General features: G+C 40.6%; 2 protein-coding genes across 8 annotated transcripts in view; one reads left to right on the forward strand and one right to left on the reverse strand.

Annotated features, from left to right (window-relative positions):
- Gpbp1l1 (GC-rich promoter binding protein 1 like 1) overlaps positions 1-4,151 on the reverse strand; it is a 54,170-nt gene extending 50,019 nt beyond the window's left edge. Inside the window, exon 1 of one of the 5 annotated variants that reach the window (XM_013144237.2) lies at positions 3,962-4,151. The gene's annotated coding sequence lies outside the window, so the exon portion shown is untranslated. Of the gene's footprint in view, positions 1-2,434; positions 2,608-2,993; positions 3,232-3,951 lie in introns of those variants that run through there. The other 4 variants (XM_063236382.1, XM_063236381.1, XM_013144238.3 and 1 more) reach the window with 4 other exon arrangements.
- Tmem69 (transmembrane protein 69) lies at positions 3,955-10,259 on the forward strand. Of its 3 annotated transcripts, none has more exons than XM_063236384.1 (3): positions 3,955-4,127; positions 6,305-6,444; positions 7,902-10,259. In XM_063236384.1, the coding sequence occupies exons 2-3, from the start codon at positions 6,403-6,405 to the stop codon at positions 8,613-8,615; spliced, it is 756 nt and encodes a 251-aa protein (XP_063092454.1). In that variant the 5' UTR covers positions 3,955-4,127; positions 6,305-6,402; the 3' UTR covers positions 8,616-10,259. The 3 variants fall into 3 exon arrangements, with proteins under 3 accessions (XP_063092454.1, XP_063092453.1, XP_003462582.1); XM_063236383.1 differs by having other exon boundaries at positions 4,117-4,256; XM_003462534.5 differs by lacking the exon at positions 3,955-4,127 and adding an exon at positions 4,139-4,278.
- The last annotated feature ends 4,023 nt before the right edge of the window (positions 10,260-14,282 follow it).

The raw sequence follows: 14,282 nt of genomic DNA on the forward strand, positions 1-14,282 counted from the left end.
AGTCACACAGTAAATACAGTAGATACAGTGGATAAGGTAGCACTGTAACATTTTTTAGGAGCCTGCCTCTCCATTAAACAGGATTTTGCATCATTCGTTGCATTTTTGACCATACCTCCTAAAGACCAGAAAGAGGACTCCTAGAACTGTTCAGGAGGTTAAAATGACAAGAATAAGTGTTTGAAGAAAAGAGGCATATTTTCAGTAATCAGTAGCAATGTCTTTTACTGTAAATTTTTTTGGGGGAGGGTTTTTTTGAGAAAGGGTCTCCATATGCAGTTCAGGTTTGCCTTGAGTCCACTTTGTAGTCTCAAACTTGGGAACAAACCTCCTACACCTCAGCGGGAATGATGGGATTACAGGTGTGCAACACCACACCTGGATATAATTTTTTAAAATCAAAACATTCTGATCACACATCTATGCAGAAATGTACTCCCTGATTTCTTGTTAATTTCAAGCTTAATTAAACAGCCGAAATGTGCCCTCCTGCTAAAATATAAACAAGCAAGGATGAGAAAACTGTTTACATAAATTCATTCACAATAAAGGTTTCCTAGCAGGGGGTGGTGGTACACCCCTGTAACTCCAGCACTTGGGAGCCTGAGGCAGGATTGCTGTGAGTTCAAGGGACAGCCTGAATTACATACTAAGACTTTGTCTCAAAAAAAAAAAAAAAAATTTCTTATTTTTCCTCAAACATCAAGAGCTCTGAAATGATACTATCCAGATTCAATTGAAAGAATGTTTATTCCAACATCTAAAAGCTGTTTTGAGTAATCTAATAATAAATAATTTTAAAATCTTGTGTTATACAATAAATTTGTGTAATACACAAGGTAACTAACTTGTTTCTATAAAGAACTTAACATGATTTTCTTGTGAAGACACAGAGAAAAAAAGATCCTAGGAGTATTTTTGCGCGAATAGAATTATTAAGAAGGAATGATTAACACTGATTCCCTAGGAAAGCTGACGGCTAATTTTACCATTAACTTGGACGTTATAACTTAGATTAACATTTTACTGTATTTCACTATTTTATCTTTCAAAGAGATAGCAATTTGAAACTCAAGCAGCTTTCCAAACACTAAAAGTTACTGGTTTTTGTTTCCAATCTGTGGTCTAGTGGTATGCATTGTCTTCAATTAATCATTTGGGTCTACTGTTTCTTTTTAAAAGCAAACAAAAAAAACATCCTTTTGTTTAAAAAGGCACAACATGCTCGTTACACATCTAAACCACGTTTTCACTTAAATTGTCTTACACTATTGTAAGTGTCCCAAACTTAACAACACTAGATTTCAAGTACTATCCAATAAATTACACATTTAAGTCTACTACTGAAGGCCATCAGACTCTTGGATTGGATTTTAAAAGGAACTTAACTTCTGTTACTAAACTAAAAGATGCCCTATCACTAACTTTGTTTTCCTGATAAGCAATATTTATCAAAAGCAAGCGTTTCAACAAATATGACAAACCAACCCCGGAGCATAAAGTTGACAGATAAAACTCACACCACAGCAGAAATTTCAGAACTATAAGCAACAACCGAAAAACAACACAAAACCGCACCCATTCTTATGTAAAACTTTGAGTTAGCAAACTTTGTAAACCCCAACTGTTTTCACCTCGTTAATTGTCCAGATAAACTATCAATAACAAAACAACAACGAAGTCGAAGATTCAGTTAATATCTCACAGGGAAAAACTAGAAAAATGTTACGACATATTTAAGTTATCGGACAGCAGGGTACTTCCCCAAGCTACAGCCATTTTAGATTCAGCCCTTTCTTTTGAATTTCACGGGGCGGCGCAGGGTGGGGGGGTGGTAAAAATGGGGAAGGGCTGGTAAAACATTCCAAGATTAACCAGTTTCCTACCCTCCCCGTGGGGAGGAGGTTTAACACTGAATACTTAACCCAAAAGAAAACACTTCTCAATGGCGGAGAACCGGGAACGTCGGGGCGTAAAAGCTCGAGGCACTTTCCCCTTCAGATACCCTATTTGACTTACACGACTTTTTTCTCCTCAGGTTTCCTTAATAGGAAAACAAAAGCCTTTGGCTCACATTTTAAAGAAAGAAAAGGCAACTCCTAAACCAAGCCACTCAATCACTACCGAGTCCTAACCCGCAGAGGAGCCAGAGAGCCGCAGGTGAGCGTTCCTACCCCAAGACCGAAGTTAAAGTCGGAGCGCTCTCGTGGAGCCGCGGCCACGCTCGCAGGCGAAGGTCCACGCGTGAGTTGGGGACATCCAAACCACACCGCCTGAGGGCTCCGCTCGCTCCTCTCCGGCGGACCGAAACCCAACCACCTGTGACAGACCTTTTTCCAAGTAGTTTTAATATTTAACTGGTTAGGCACCGGGCGGGGCCCCGCGACGGGCGACTCTGTCCCCCACTACTCTGCTGTCCGAGACTCCAACTCACCAGGCAACGGCAAAGCTACAACCAAGGACAAAACGCGGCGTCCAGGGACGCTTTTCCAGCTTCTCGGCCCTGTAGAGGTGATTAACCCACGACCATAACAAAGCTCTTCCCAAAATGGCTGCCCGGCCCACAAGGCCCAGGAGGGGCAGTGGGAGGAGGAGGAGCGAAGAACAGACCGCCCTCAACCCCGCCTGGAACACGCCCACCCGCCAGAACGGACGCGCATGCGCACAAGGCCTGCCTAGTGACCGGCGGGGTACCACCGCACCTCAGACAGTCAACGTTCCAGCTGGCAAACGGCATTTTCCCTGTCTCGTCCCCCACTGCCTCTAGCGCTCCTACGTGCAATGTACATGGCCACCCTCACCCCTGTGCAGTTAAATCCTTAGCCTTCCCTTGTGCAGACAGAAACGGAGCGAGTTCAGTACTCGCCTTCGTCCCCACCCCCGAATCCGCGGACAGGGGCTATGTGAATGAGAGGCAGGTACTGCTTGGCAGACCATTCTTCATCCCCTGCCACACACACCCGCCTCTGGCCAAGCACGCATCGCTTAACTACCTCTACCAGCACCACGTTTCGAAGAAGCGTGTGTTTCCTGACTCCTGCCCACCTTCCGCGCCTTCCTTCACTGGTGGTGAGCGTCGAAACTCCAGCCCCCAGCGGCCCACAGGGCTCCCCCTCCAGTCTGTGCGGCCTCAGCCTCGCGCACTACCCGCCGGGAGTGGTAGTTTCTGGGCGTGGGGAGGACACCTAGGGCGACGCACCCCTAGCGTAGGTCCCGCTTCAGAGAGCCTGCGCTTTTACTACCCGAGAGAGGCCGTCTTTCCTGCCCGAAGTCTCATCCAGTATCACGCGACGGGAAGAGGCGGCGCTCCTTTGCCAGAGAAGAAAATAAAAGTGAAAGCCGGGGTGTGTGGGGGGTGGGTGGGTATATGATCCAAGAGGTTACTACCTCGAAGATTTTGCTGTGCCGGAATCCTCCCCGGAAGGTAAACCACGTGAGAGGTCCCAGTCAGGAAGCAAGGCTACAGCAAATCCAGGACCAAAGGAACTGGCACGGACCCCTAGAACAATAAGCTCTTCAATTTGTCTTCAGCTTTATGTTTTGAGATGCAAGGACACTCATATTGGCTGGTGTGATTTCCTTTGGTGGACTGATGCTGACTCTCTAAGAAAGGGAGTTACTCAAGGTCACACAGCCGAGAAATAAATGCAAACCGAGCGTGGATAAGAGAAATGAGAAGTCTTTGCTGATACAGCCTCTCCCTATCCCCCACCCCAAGGTTCTTAACGCCTATCCGTTGGCTCTTCATTCCTTAATGGAAGTTTCTAAGGCCCTTGCAAAAAGAACGGAAATAAAAACGGCATCACGCCCCAGTAGTAGTAGTAAAGGTCTCTAATGCGGAGTAACATTCGTCCTGTTGAGCCAAGACCCAGCTGTTTTGAAAAGTTAAAAAAAGAGTGGGAGATGGCAATTTGGTCAAGTCACACTTGACCCAAATTCCAAATCTCCTACCTTCTCTCACCTTCACTCTGAGATTATTTCAGAACTCTGCAGGCCGTTTCAGTTGGATGAGAACCTTGGAAAAGAGATTATTCAGATACCTTCTTCAACAGCTGACTTCAACCAAAATAAAGATTTTAACGTGTTCCCAAGACGAAAGGCGGGACATAGGAACTATTTAGCGCAAGGCAAGTACCCACTCGGACTCGGTTTTTAGCTCGCAGGAAGTAGAGATCCACGCGACCCGCAGGAAGTGCTTTTCCGCGAATCGCTGGTCCTTCCTGCAGCTCAGCTGACCACAAAACCGCGCAATCCAGGCAAGAATCGGGGCCTTCACCGGTGAGCTGGGGAAGCGGGCAAATAAGGGATGATAGTGAATAGCAGAGAGGATCTTTGCGTTTGAACTCCTCCTCCTTTCCTAAAATGTAGGCGAGAGACTTAGTCTGCTGTCCTCTCATCGCTGAAATGAAGGCGTTTGTGTGTTTTTTTCCTGAATTGGGCGGATTAATCAATTGTCCTTAATCCTTAACATCACTGTCGTCTCTAGGCGTTAGACTATCACTTTTAGCTGTAATACGCATTACTTGGAAAATGCATGGCACTTTGACTAGGAAGTTTTCGAAGAGGGAGGAGGATTGAGATTTGAAAGGTTGTAATAAAAATCCTTACGAAGAAAATGATACGTGAACGACTGTGTGTGTGGGGGGGGAATCGTCCTGTGGAAGCCTAGGAGAATTAAACTCACTATTTGCTTCCTAATTTATAAAACTAAAACATTGACTAGTAGACATCTCTCTATCCTGCTGTAAGATCTGTGATCAATATTTTTTTTCTAGTACTGAGAGTTGCACCCATGACTTTCGAGCTGAAATACATCTCCAGGTTTTTTGGGGGGTTGGGAGGGGATGAGGACTGGATAAGTTTGCATTACGTTAATATGTTACCCAGACCGCGCTTGAATTTGGAATCCTACCTCAGGCCTCCCAGAGTGCTAAGATTACAAATACGTGGCATCACACTTGGCTTTAAATTATTTTTTTTTTAAGAAATCAAGCAGCAGATACTGATTTGGGACGTATTTCTCTTTCCGAAGAATGGAACTAGGAGCTGGGTGTGGTGGCATAGGACTATAATCCCAGCACTCAGAGGTTGAAGCAGGAGGATCACAAATTAAAGCCAGCCAGAGCTACATAAGCAAGTTCAAGGTCAGCCTGAACCATGCAGCAAAACTGCCTCAAAAAAAGAAAAAAAAGATCTGTAACTGGCATGGCATGCTAATGAGGCAAGAGTATAGGAGAATTGATTACAAGTTCCTGTCCCTGCCTGGAATTAATAAAGACTCAAAAATTTTAAAAAGGACTGTATTTGTAACTCAGTGGTAAAGAACTCATGTAAGATGGTTGAGGCCCTCTCTTAGTTCAAGCCTTGGTTAAAAGTGGGGTACAGGGAACCTATCGTACCTAGATTCATGTTTTCATTTGACGTCTTAACTGATTGCTTACTAATGAGTGTTTAACCCTTCATATTTAAAACAGGAATAACAGCTAATACTGTTTAAGTGATTATTTTATCAGTAACAATTCTCAGCTTTCAAATGTACTTACTAAATTTTTACAATGACTTTATGAAGTAGTTGCTATTACTCTTACTTTCCTCACCACACCTTCCAGGATGCCAGAAATTGAACCCAGGGCCTCCTGTTATACTCTCAGATCCCCTTATTTTGAAAGTGCTGAACTGCACCAAGGTCTTAATGAAGTTATTGTGAGCATTAATAGTTAATTCCATGTAGTTATGGTGTCTGGCTCACAATTAAATTGTATTTGTTGCTGCTATCATTATTTTGAGATGTGAACTTAATCACCAAACTTCTTTGGTGCTTAAGGGGAATAATTAAAGGGAACAGAGGAGCTTGGATGTTCCTTAGTTCACTTATTTAAGGTAGTATTGGAATTGAACCCAGGGAACACTAAACCACATCATCAACCTTTTTTAAAATTTTATTTGAAGATGGTCTTGCCAAGTTGCCCAGCGTAACCTTCAACTTTTGCTTCTCCTACCTCAGCCTCCAGAGTAGTTGTCATTACTACACCTGGTTATGCATTATTCTTTGTTGCATCTGACAGCCAAAACTAAAAGAATAGCTCACGAAAGAAAAAGATCTATTTCCTTAATGTGTTACTAATTCTTCGAAAAATTAATGATTATTTCAAAAAGAAATATTATATTTTTAAAAATTAATGTATGAGCTGGGGATATAGTTCAGTGGCATAGCACCTGCTTGGTAAGCTCAAGGTTCTGAGTTCAATTCCTGGTAGCTCCCCGCCAAATTAATGTATAAAATGATGTCTTGTTTTATGCACAGCAACATGCTTCTGATTCAGCCCCTCTACTAAACTGTAAAAATATGATAATTAGAACTGGTTGGTATCTTCCTGAAGAAGACTTTCAAGAGTGCCCAGTATGTTTCACTTCATTCAGAAGTTTTCTCAAGCATCTTCAAAGGTTAGTTTATTCAGCAAGTACTAAGCACTGTTTGCCAGGTCTGACTGGGGCAATAGTAGTAAAAGAGACAAAAATCTTTATCACATATTCCAGAGTACATCTGGGGAGCTGGAATATAAGTAAGTTAGGTATTTAGTAAATCAGTGCTATGGAGAACTATAAAGCTGGGAAGGGGAATACAGTATCAAAAGTAGATGTGGGATTGTACTTTATTAGACAGAGAGGTCAGAAATAAAAAGAATAGGCCAGACAAGTAGCTGAAGGAGCATTTCAAATGGACATAAAAGGGGAAAAGGATCCAAAATGGGATCATTCTACACATGCTTGAAGAATTGCATTTTTAATTTTCACGTAACACATATAGTTACTGTTTTGATTATATAATACTGTTTTGCAGTCCAACATCTGCTCACTAAAGCATAGAATGAGAAGGAAAAATATTTGGCCATGTATCATAAAAGGAAATGGAATTTTTCTTAAAGGCAAAGAAAAACTATGGCCCTAATTCTTGAGTCTACTGAGACAAAGACAAACACACAATTTAATATCTTTATAAGAAAAACTGATGTCAGGGGTGATGAACACCTGTAGTTCTTGTACTCAGAAAGCTGAGACAGGAGGATTGCCATGAGTTCAAGTTTGGCCTGAACTACATAGTGAGATACTCTCAAAAAACAAAAAAAGAACGTGACGGACACTTGAATACTTACTAAGGAACTTTTTAATTGGACTGGAAAGGGGTTCAGAAAAGCTTTCAGCTGAATTTTAAAGGTAAATTTTGGTCTTTTTGAGAGGGGGTTTTGCAATGCAGTTCAAGTTTGGCTTGAACTCACTTTGTAGCCCATGCTGGCATTGAACTTTTAAGTGATCCTCCTGTCTCAACCTCCTGAAGGCTGGGGTGACAGGAATGTACCACTATGCTGGGCAAGGTAAATTTCTTACATAGAAAAACAGAAGGAGCTAGAATTCTAGGCAAAGACATGTACAGAGGCATGGAGTTATGAAATGTTTACAGTTTATAAAGTTAAATTGGAAGGTAGATTGTCTTCTCTCTATATAAAATAGCATTCCCACAGTAATCAGGGCTGCTGCTTTTGCAGTTCACAAACTAGAAGGGACAGTTTAGAACCAAATGCTAAAGATGTAGTCTTGCCCCTCTTTCCCATCTCTCTTATTAGGATAAAGTTACTGATAGGTCAAAATATACCACTGATTTCTATTCACTACTTTCTTTTTGCATGTTGTGTAGCAATTTTTGTTTTAGCAATATTTTTCATGTATTTTAAATTTTTAATTAACATAGCAATTATATATATTTTGGGGGTATACTCTACAGCTGTTTAATACCATGAATAACATTACTCTCGTCAGTACAACTTGTCTATAAAATTTGATGTGCTAACAGAAAACTGTTCTTTTTGTTTTGTTTCTGTCTTTTGGTTGTGTTTTCTTTATAGATGCTGCAGTGTACTTTCACAATGAGACTAGGAGCCAGCAGGAGAACAGATATACTTTCTCTCAAGACATCTCTCCAGTGGAACTTTTCTACTTTGTGTCTAAGGCCTTGGTGTTTTCCATCATTTCCAGTGTGTATGAGTACAGCACGATCCTATCATACATCCCCATGCAGCTTTAAGAAGAAGCAGAAGCAAGAAATACTTCCAGCAAGGCCACCAATGAGCATCACTTACCTGCCTGAAAGCCCAAGGCCAGCATTGTATATTACTCTGACAGGACTAATCCCTTTCATTGCTCCACCACTAATCATGATCATGACAAAGTCTTATATCCCTGTACTAGCTTTTACTCAGATGGCTTATGGAGCCAGTTTCCTGTCTTTTTTGGGAGGAGTCAGATGGGGTTTTACTCTGACAGAAGGTAGTCCAGCCAAACCAGACTACCTTAATTTAGCTAACAGTGTAGCTCCAATTATGTTTTCATGGTTTGCCTTCCTCATTTCTGAAAGACTCAGTGAGGCCATAGTCACAGTGATAATAGGTTTTGGGATAGCATTACACACTGAAGTATTTCTCTTGCCACATTATCCCAGCTGGTTCAAAGCCCTGAGGATAGTGATCACTTTAGTGGCTTTTTTCTCATTTGTAATCACTTTAATACTTCAAGATATTTATCCAGAGAAAGGACCTAAGAGACCTGGTGAGGTAGAATAAATATAATATTACTTTGTCAATAGCATTAATATGTTGGATACAAGTTTATGTGTATGTGAGAAGGGGAAGTGGGGGTGCTAGGGAAACAAACCCAGGGCTTGAACATGGTGGGAAAGCACTCTGCTATTTTGGGATGGACCCCCCCAGTTCCCTTGCCTTCAAGGTTTCTAAAATTGTATTTTAATATCCCACCTGGTAATTTATTCATCCCACCACCTGGTAATTTATTCATCATAGATTGTTTTGAATCATTTGTAGCTGGGCACAGTAGTGCACACCTGTAATTTCATCACTGGGAAGGCTGATGCAGGAAGACTGCTATGAGTTTGAGGCCAGCATGGCCGCATAAGTTTAAGGTTAACCTGAACTACACAGACCTTGTCTCAAAAAACAAAACAAAAAAATCATTTCTAGTCATTACTTAAAACATAAAATTGAAAATTTCACAAAAGTCCTTGTCATATTGGGTTAATTTATGTTGTCTTTATGAATTATAGTCATTTGTTTAAACATTTCAATGTTTTGTTGTGTTTTTTGTTGTTGTTTGGGTTTTTTTTGTGTTTTTAAGACAGGGTCTTACTATATAGTCTGACCTTGATTGAGTTCACTTTGTAGGCTGGTCTCAAACTTGCAATGATCTTCTTGCTTCAACCTCCTGAGTTCTGGGATTATAGGTGTGCTACACTACCCAGCTTCAATGTTTTAACTATCTTGAAAAATATAAAAGACCAAAAAATCTCCTTTGTTATGCTGACTGTAGTGGCACATGTGTATAATCCCAGCACTCCTGTTATTCTAGCATTCAGGAGGCTGTGGCAGGAGAATTGCTGCAAGTTTGAGGCAGCCTGGGCTACCATAGTGAATTTAAGACCAGCCTGAACTGCAGAACAAGAACCTTTCTTAAAAAAAAAAAAAAAGCAAGAAAGATCCTTTTAATAGAGCCTTATAATCAGTAAAAAAAAATATATTCTCCCAGCTCACATGGAAAACCTATAAACGAGTGCCTGAAATGAAAGGTGATTCCAGCCTGCCTTTTTGAGTTAAATGTCCAATCTTATTTTACCTAATGTAAGTTTTATGAGCCGAAAGAATATATTGCTCTGAACACAGTAGGAACAGCATTCAGTGGGAAAGCCATGTTAAACAGAAACCCTGGATATAAGTTTCATTTCTTACTGGCATTTGACCTGCTAAACATACAACTTGATTTTACCACCAGACAATAAAATCAGTTGGTCAGTATTCTAAAGAATAAAGCCAGGGCTGGGGATTTAGCTCAGCGGCATAAGCACCTGCCTTGCAAGCAGGTGGTCATGAGTTTGTTCCCCGGTACCAATTAAAAAAAAAAAAAAGAATAAAGCCACTACACATAAATTAGAAAGGAAAATCCAAGCTGGAGCCATATGGACATACCAACAAGCAGGCCTATCTATTTCTGCATTTTTTAACTCAAAAGTTTTTACACAAAAACTGTGAAATCAATACCTTGAATTTTACCCTGAAAGCCCAGTCTCTGAAATTTCTAGGTTTAGAAAAAGGAAAAACATTTGTAAATGGTGTTAAGTATATATCAGAGAATTGCTGTATTACTATATAATAAGTATTCAAATACCAGTCAATAAATTTCTTAAATTATATACATGATCTGTAATGATTCCTCCTCTGAAGAGAACAGTAACTTTTTAACCTTCTTACACATTAGTTGAATTGTTGAAGTTCTAAACCCTAGAATGTTGGCATATGCTTTTAATGCTGTATGACTCATGTTCTTATGGAAGAGAAGACTGGTAGATGACACTAAGATGACAATGCTTTGTGAATATGAAGATGGCTACTTACAAGCCAAGAAGAGAGACATGGAACAGATCTTATCCTAACTGTCAACACTTTGATTTCATACTTCTACCCTCCAGAGCTATGAGTCAAATTTCTGTTTAAATTTTTGTGGGAAACCAACACAGTGTCAGAGAGCTAGACTCCATGTAAATTACTGAGAAGCACACTAAGAAGCATAGATTTTTATTAATATACACAACAGTCCAGGGCATACTGATGTGGAAGGAAAGCTCTTCAGCTTATCCTCAGATTTTTATTCAGATTAAGTGTTTTGATTAGGAAACACTGCTGAACTGATGACTACTGTACAAACTCCAAACTTTTCCCTAATTTCTTTTTTGTTTGTTTGTTTTTTTGAGACAGGGGTCTCCCTATGCAGTTCAGGCTGGCCTTGAGCTCACTTTGTAGCCCAGGCTAGTCTCAAACTCACAATGATCCTCCTGCCTCAGCCTCCCAAGTGCTGGGATTACAGGCGTGAGCCACCATGCCCGGCTCCTAATTTCAATTAAATGTATTATTTCCCAAAATAAAAGCAAGTGAATTATTGTGTATTCTGTAGTAAAGGTAATGTTTAAGTAAATTTCATCAACTATTTTAGGGTTTTTATTTGTTTTGGGGTGTTTTGGTACTGGGGTTGAACCCAGTCTTCATATTGTACTAGATCCTCAGGCTCCCAGGGTATCAGAATTAGAAGTATATACCACCACACCAGCTATATTTTTTTAAACTAAATTTATTTTTTCTTTTAACCCTCTTGAGAATCTGGTTATATTTCTTAAACTAGCCTTGAACTACTGGCCTCAAGTGAGTCTCTTTCTTCAGCCTTCTAAATTAGCTAAGACTAGGCATGTACTAGTAGGTGCAGACTACAGGGTATTCGTTTAGGAGAAGATCTTGCTATATATTCCAGGATGGCCTCAAACTTGCATCAATCCTGCCTCAGCCTCTCCCAAGTGCTGGGATTTTAGGCATGTGCCATTACAACTGGCTGGACAGGTATTTAGAAGCATAATGAGTTGTCAAACATTCTGGAGGAAGACGATTTTAGTCATCTCTCAGTGCAATTAAATGCAAAGCTGACTTCTGGGAGAACATGGCGGACAGATAGCAGCAGCTACAGAGGATCTCTGAAAGACCCAGCTTGGAATTCAGGAATGGTGCGGAGTAAGGAATCATAAGCAAGAGGAGATATGCCCCACTGACCCAAGAACGAACTGGGCTGAGAGAAACCAATTGGGAATGCAACCCTGGTGCTATAACAGGAACAGAAAAGCCTCAGAGTGGAAGTTGGAGCCCGTGCCATTGGAAGCCGCGATTTGGGCTTCCCGCCGCCGCTGCTGCATCTACATCTGCTTGGCAGGGAGAGAGATGAAAGCTGAGAAGGGGAATCAGTGAACGGAGTTGAAAGCAGGATGGGGCGGGAGCTGTGCATTGACCTGCAGTGAGTGAGAGAAACTGGAACTCTTCCACCGTCTAGGAGACTCCAATAGAGGACATTCTGGGACCGGGCAGACTTGCGGGAACAGGGCGCTGCAGTGACTTCAGTCACGTATCCCCCTGTCAAGCAGGATTGGTGAGCAGTGCCTAGCCTATGTGACACTGCTGGCTGAGACCCAGTAGGCTAGCACAACCCAGGTCCCAGCGCCTGAAGGTAGATTGACCTGGAGGGGCGGCCCACATAGGCTGCCTGGTCTGCAACTTCCTGGTGCGCTATGGTGGGCGGGAACACCTAGCCTGTGCAATTCAATCAGACTGTGGCTGACAGGGAAGGAAGCTGGGCCTCCTATATATGCTTGCATATATAAGGAACAAAGAATATGGGAAGAGGCAGCAACAAGAAAGGCTCCTTGGCCCCCAATCCTGAGAAACAGGCAATAGCAGACACAGCACCAATAGATATAAAGCACTATCTCCAGAGCCTCATAGACAAGTTCAGGAATGAAGTTATTAATGACCTGAAGCTAGACATAACCAGAATAGTTAGAGAAATGCTAAGTACCACCCAAGAAAAAACAGATGGTGGAATGGAAGAACAGAAAAAGAGGGGAGAATTGTTTAAGGGAGAAAATAGAGAATGCATAGAATACATGAAGCAGGTTCAAAAAGATTACCAGGAAACTAAAAACTCTATCAAAAACTGGCATAACAGCTTGAAAGAAACTAAGGACAGATTATTTGAACTGGAGGGCAGATTTGTAATATGGGAGCATGAAATGAAAACTTCTTAAGAATAATAAACAAACAGCAATAATACAAAGACTAGAAGATGATAAGAGGGTCTATAACTTAAGAATTAAGAACATAAAAGAAGAAGTAGGGACACAAACAAATGAACTACAAAAGCTACTCACAGAAATAATCCAGGAGAATTTTCCTAATTTAGCAAAAGGTAAAGATACTCAGTTGTATAAAGCATACAGGACCCCAGCCACCTACAACCCAAACAGAGCAACACCCAGATATATAATAATTAAAATTCCAGAAATCCAATACAAGAACAAAATATTAAAAGCCGTCAGAGACAAGAAACAGATCACTTACAAGGGAACACCCATTAGAATAACAGCAGACTTCTCGGCACAAACCATCAAATAACGAGTGTGGGGGGAAATAATTCAAGCTTTGAAAGATAATAATCTCCAGCCAAGTTTGAGATATCCTGCACAACTGTCCCTGGAAATTGATGGAAAAACAAAGTGCTTCCAGGATAAAGAGGAACTAGGGGAATATGCAACCACCAATTCAACTCTACAGAGAATACTGCAGAATATTCTAAAAGAAAAATATGAAGAATCCAGAAATAGTGGCAGAGAGGCCACAATGAATGGAGCAGAAAACAAAATGAAGAAGACAAACTGACAATGACAGAAAAAGAGCTCAACAGAAATGAGGCAGAGAAGATTGGATGATAGGAACAGCTATTTTGGAGAAAATGACGTCTTAAGAGGTAATACTGATTTAGTACCATCTTGTTTTGAAGTCTCATCAAGCTTTCGTTCTTCTGTCTCCATTGGTCTAAACAGGTTGTATCTTATTGGATTTTATTATATGTGATAGTATAAACAAAAACTTTTATAGATAAGGAGATTAGACAGAAACCATTGTTCATTTTCTGTTAGTTGATTCTAAAATACCCTGTAATACTGTCATTCTCTTAAATGGTTTTACATTGTTTTGATATATTTGATGCTACAGTATATGAAGTTATACTCAAAGATTTCAAGGAAAGAGACAATATGGTAACTACTTTTATGTTGGGATTATCTTGTGGTGAAACACTATTTTGCTTAAATGGTTATGTTTTGATCTGCGTTGTTTTGCTGTTATGCCCTCTTTTATCTCAATCTCCATTTTATTATTTACTTTTTTTATTTTTATCCTTTTAATTAAGGGAAAAATAAAAAAATAGCAGGATATATTATAGTTATCCACTTTGACTTTCCATTATTTTGATTTAAAGCCCTGTATTGCTCTCACCATCTTGTGTTTGACTGATGTTCCTCTATTCTGTTTTGCTTGATAGTACCAGGTTCAAAAGTTTAGGCAACAGCTGTGAAGATAGTGGAATTCATTATGACGCCCATTCTGGTTGCTATTATCTACTTTTGAAGACCTATAATGTCTCCAATGTTTTGGTTTTGTTGGTTTTGTTCTTTATTGTTTTGTTCAATTCTATTATAACTGATGTCTATTAGAGATAGCGGGAGACATCATGGTAACCATTGTTGATCACCTTGTATTATGCTTTTACATTATCTATTATGTCCACCCTTTTGATTTGACTGACTCTGTTCTGTTATGTCACATTTGGTTCTACTCTCTTCCAAAAAA

This window comes from Cavia porcellus, unplaced genomic scaffold (assembly GCF_034190915.1).
Source record: "Cavia porcellus strain 051 isolate PalLab524CR breed Dunkin Hartley unplaced genomic scaffold, mCavPor4.1 scaffold_25, whole genome shotgun sequence".
NCBI lineage: Eukaryota > Metazoa > Chordata > Mammalia > Rodentia > Caviidae > Cavia > Cavia porcellus.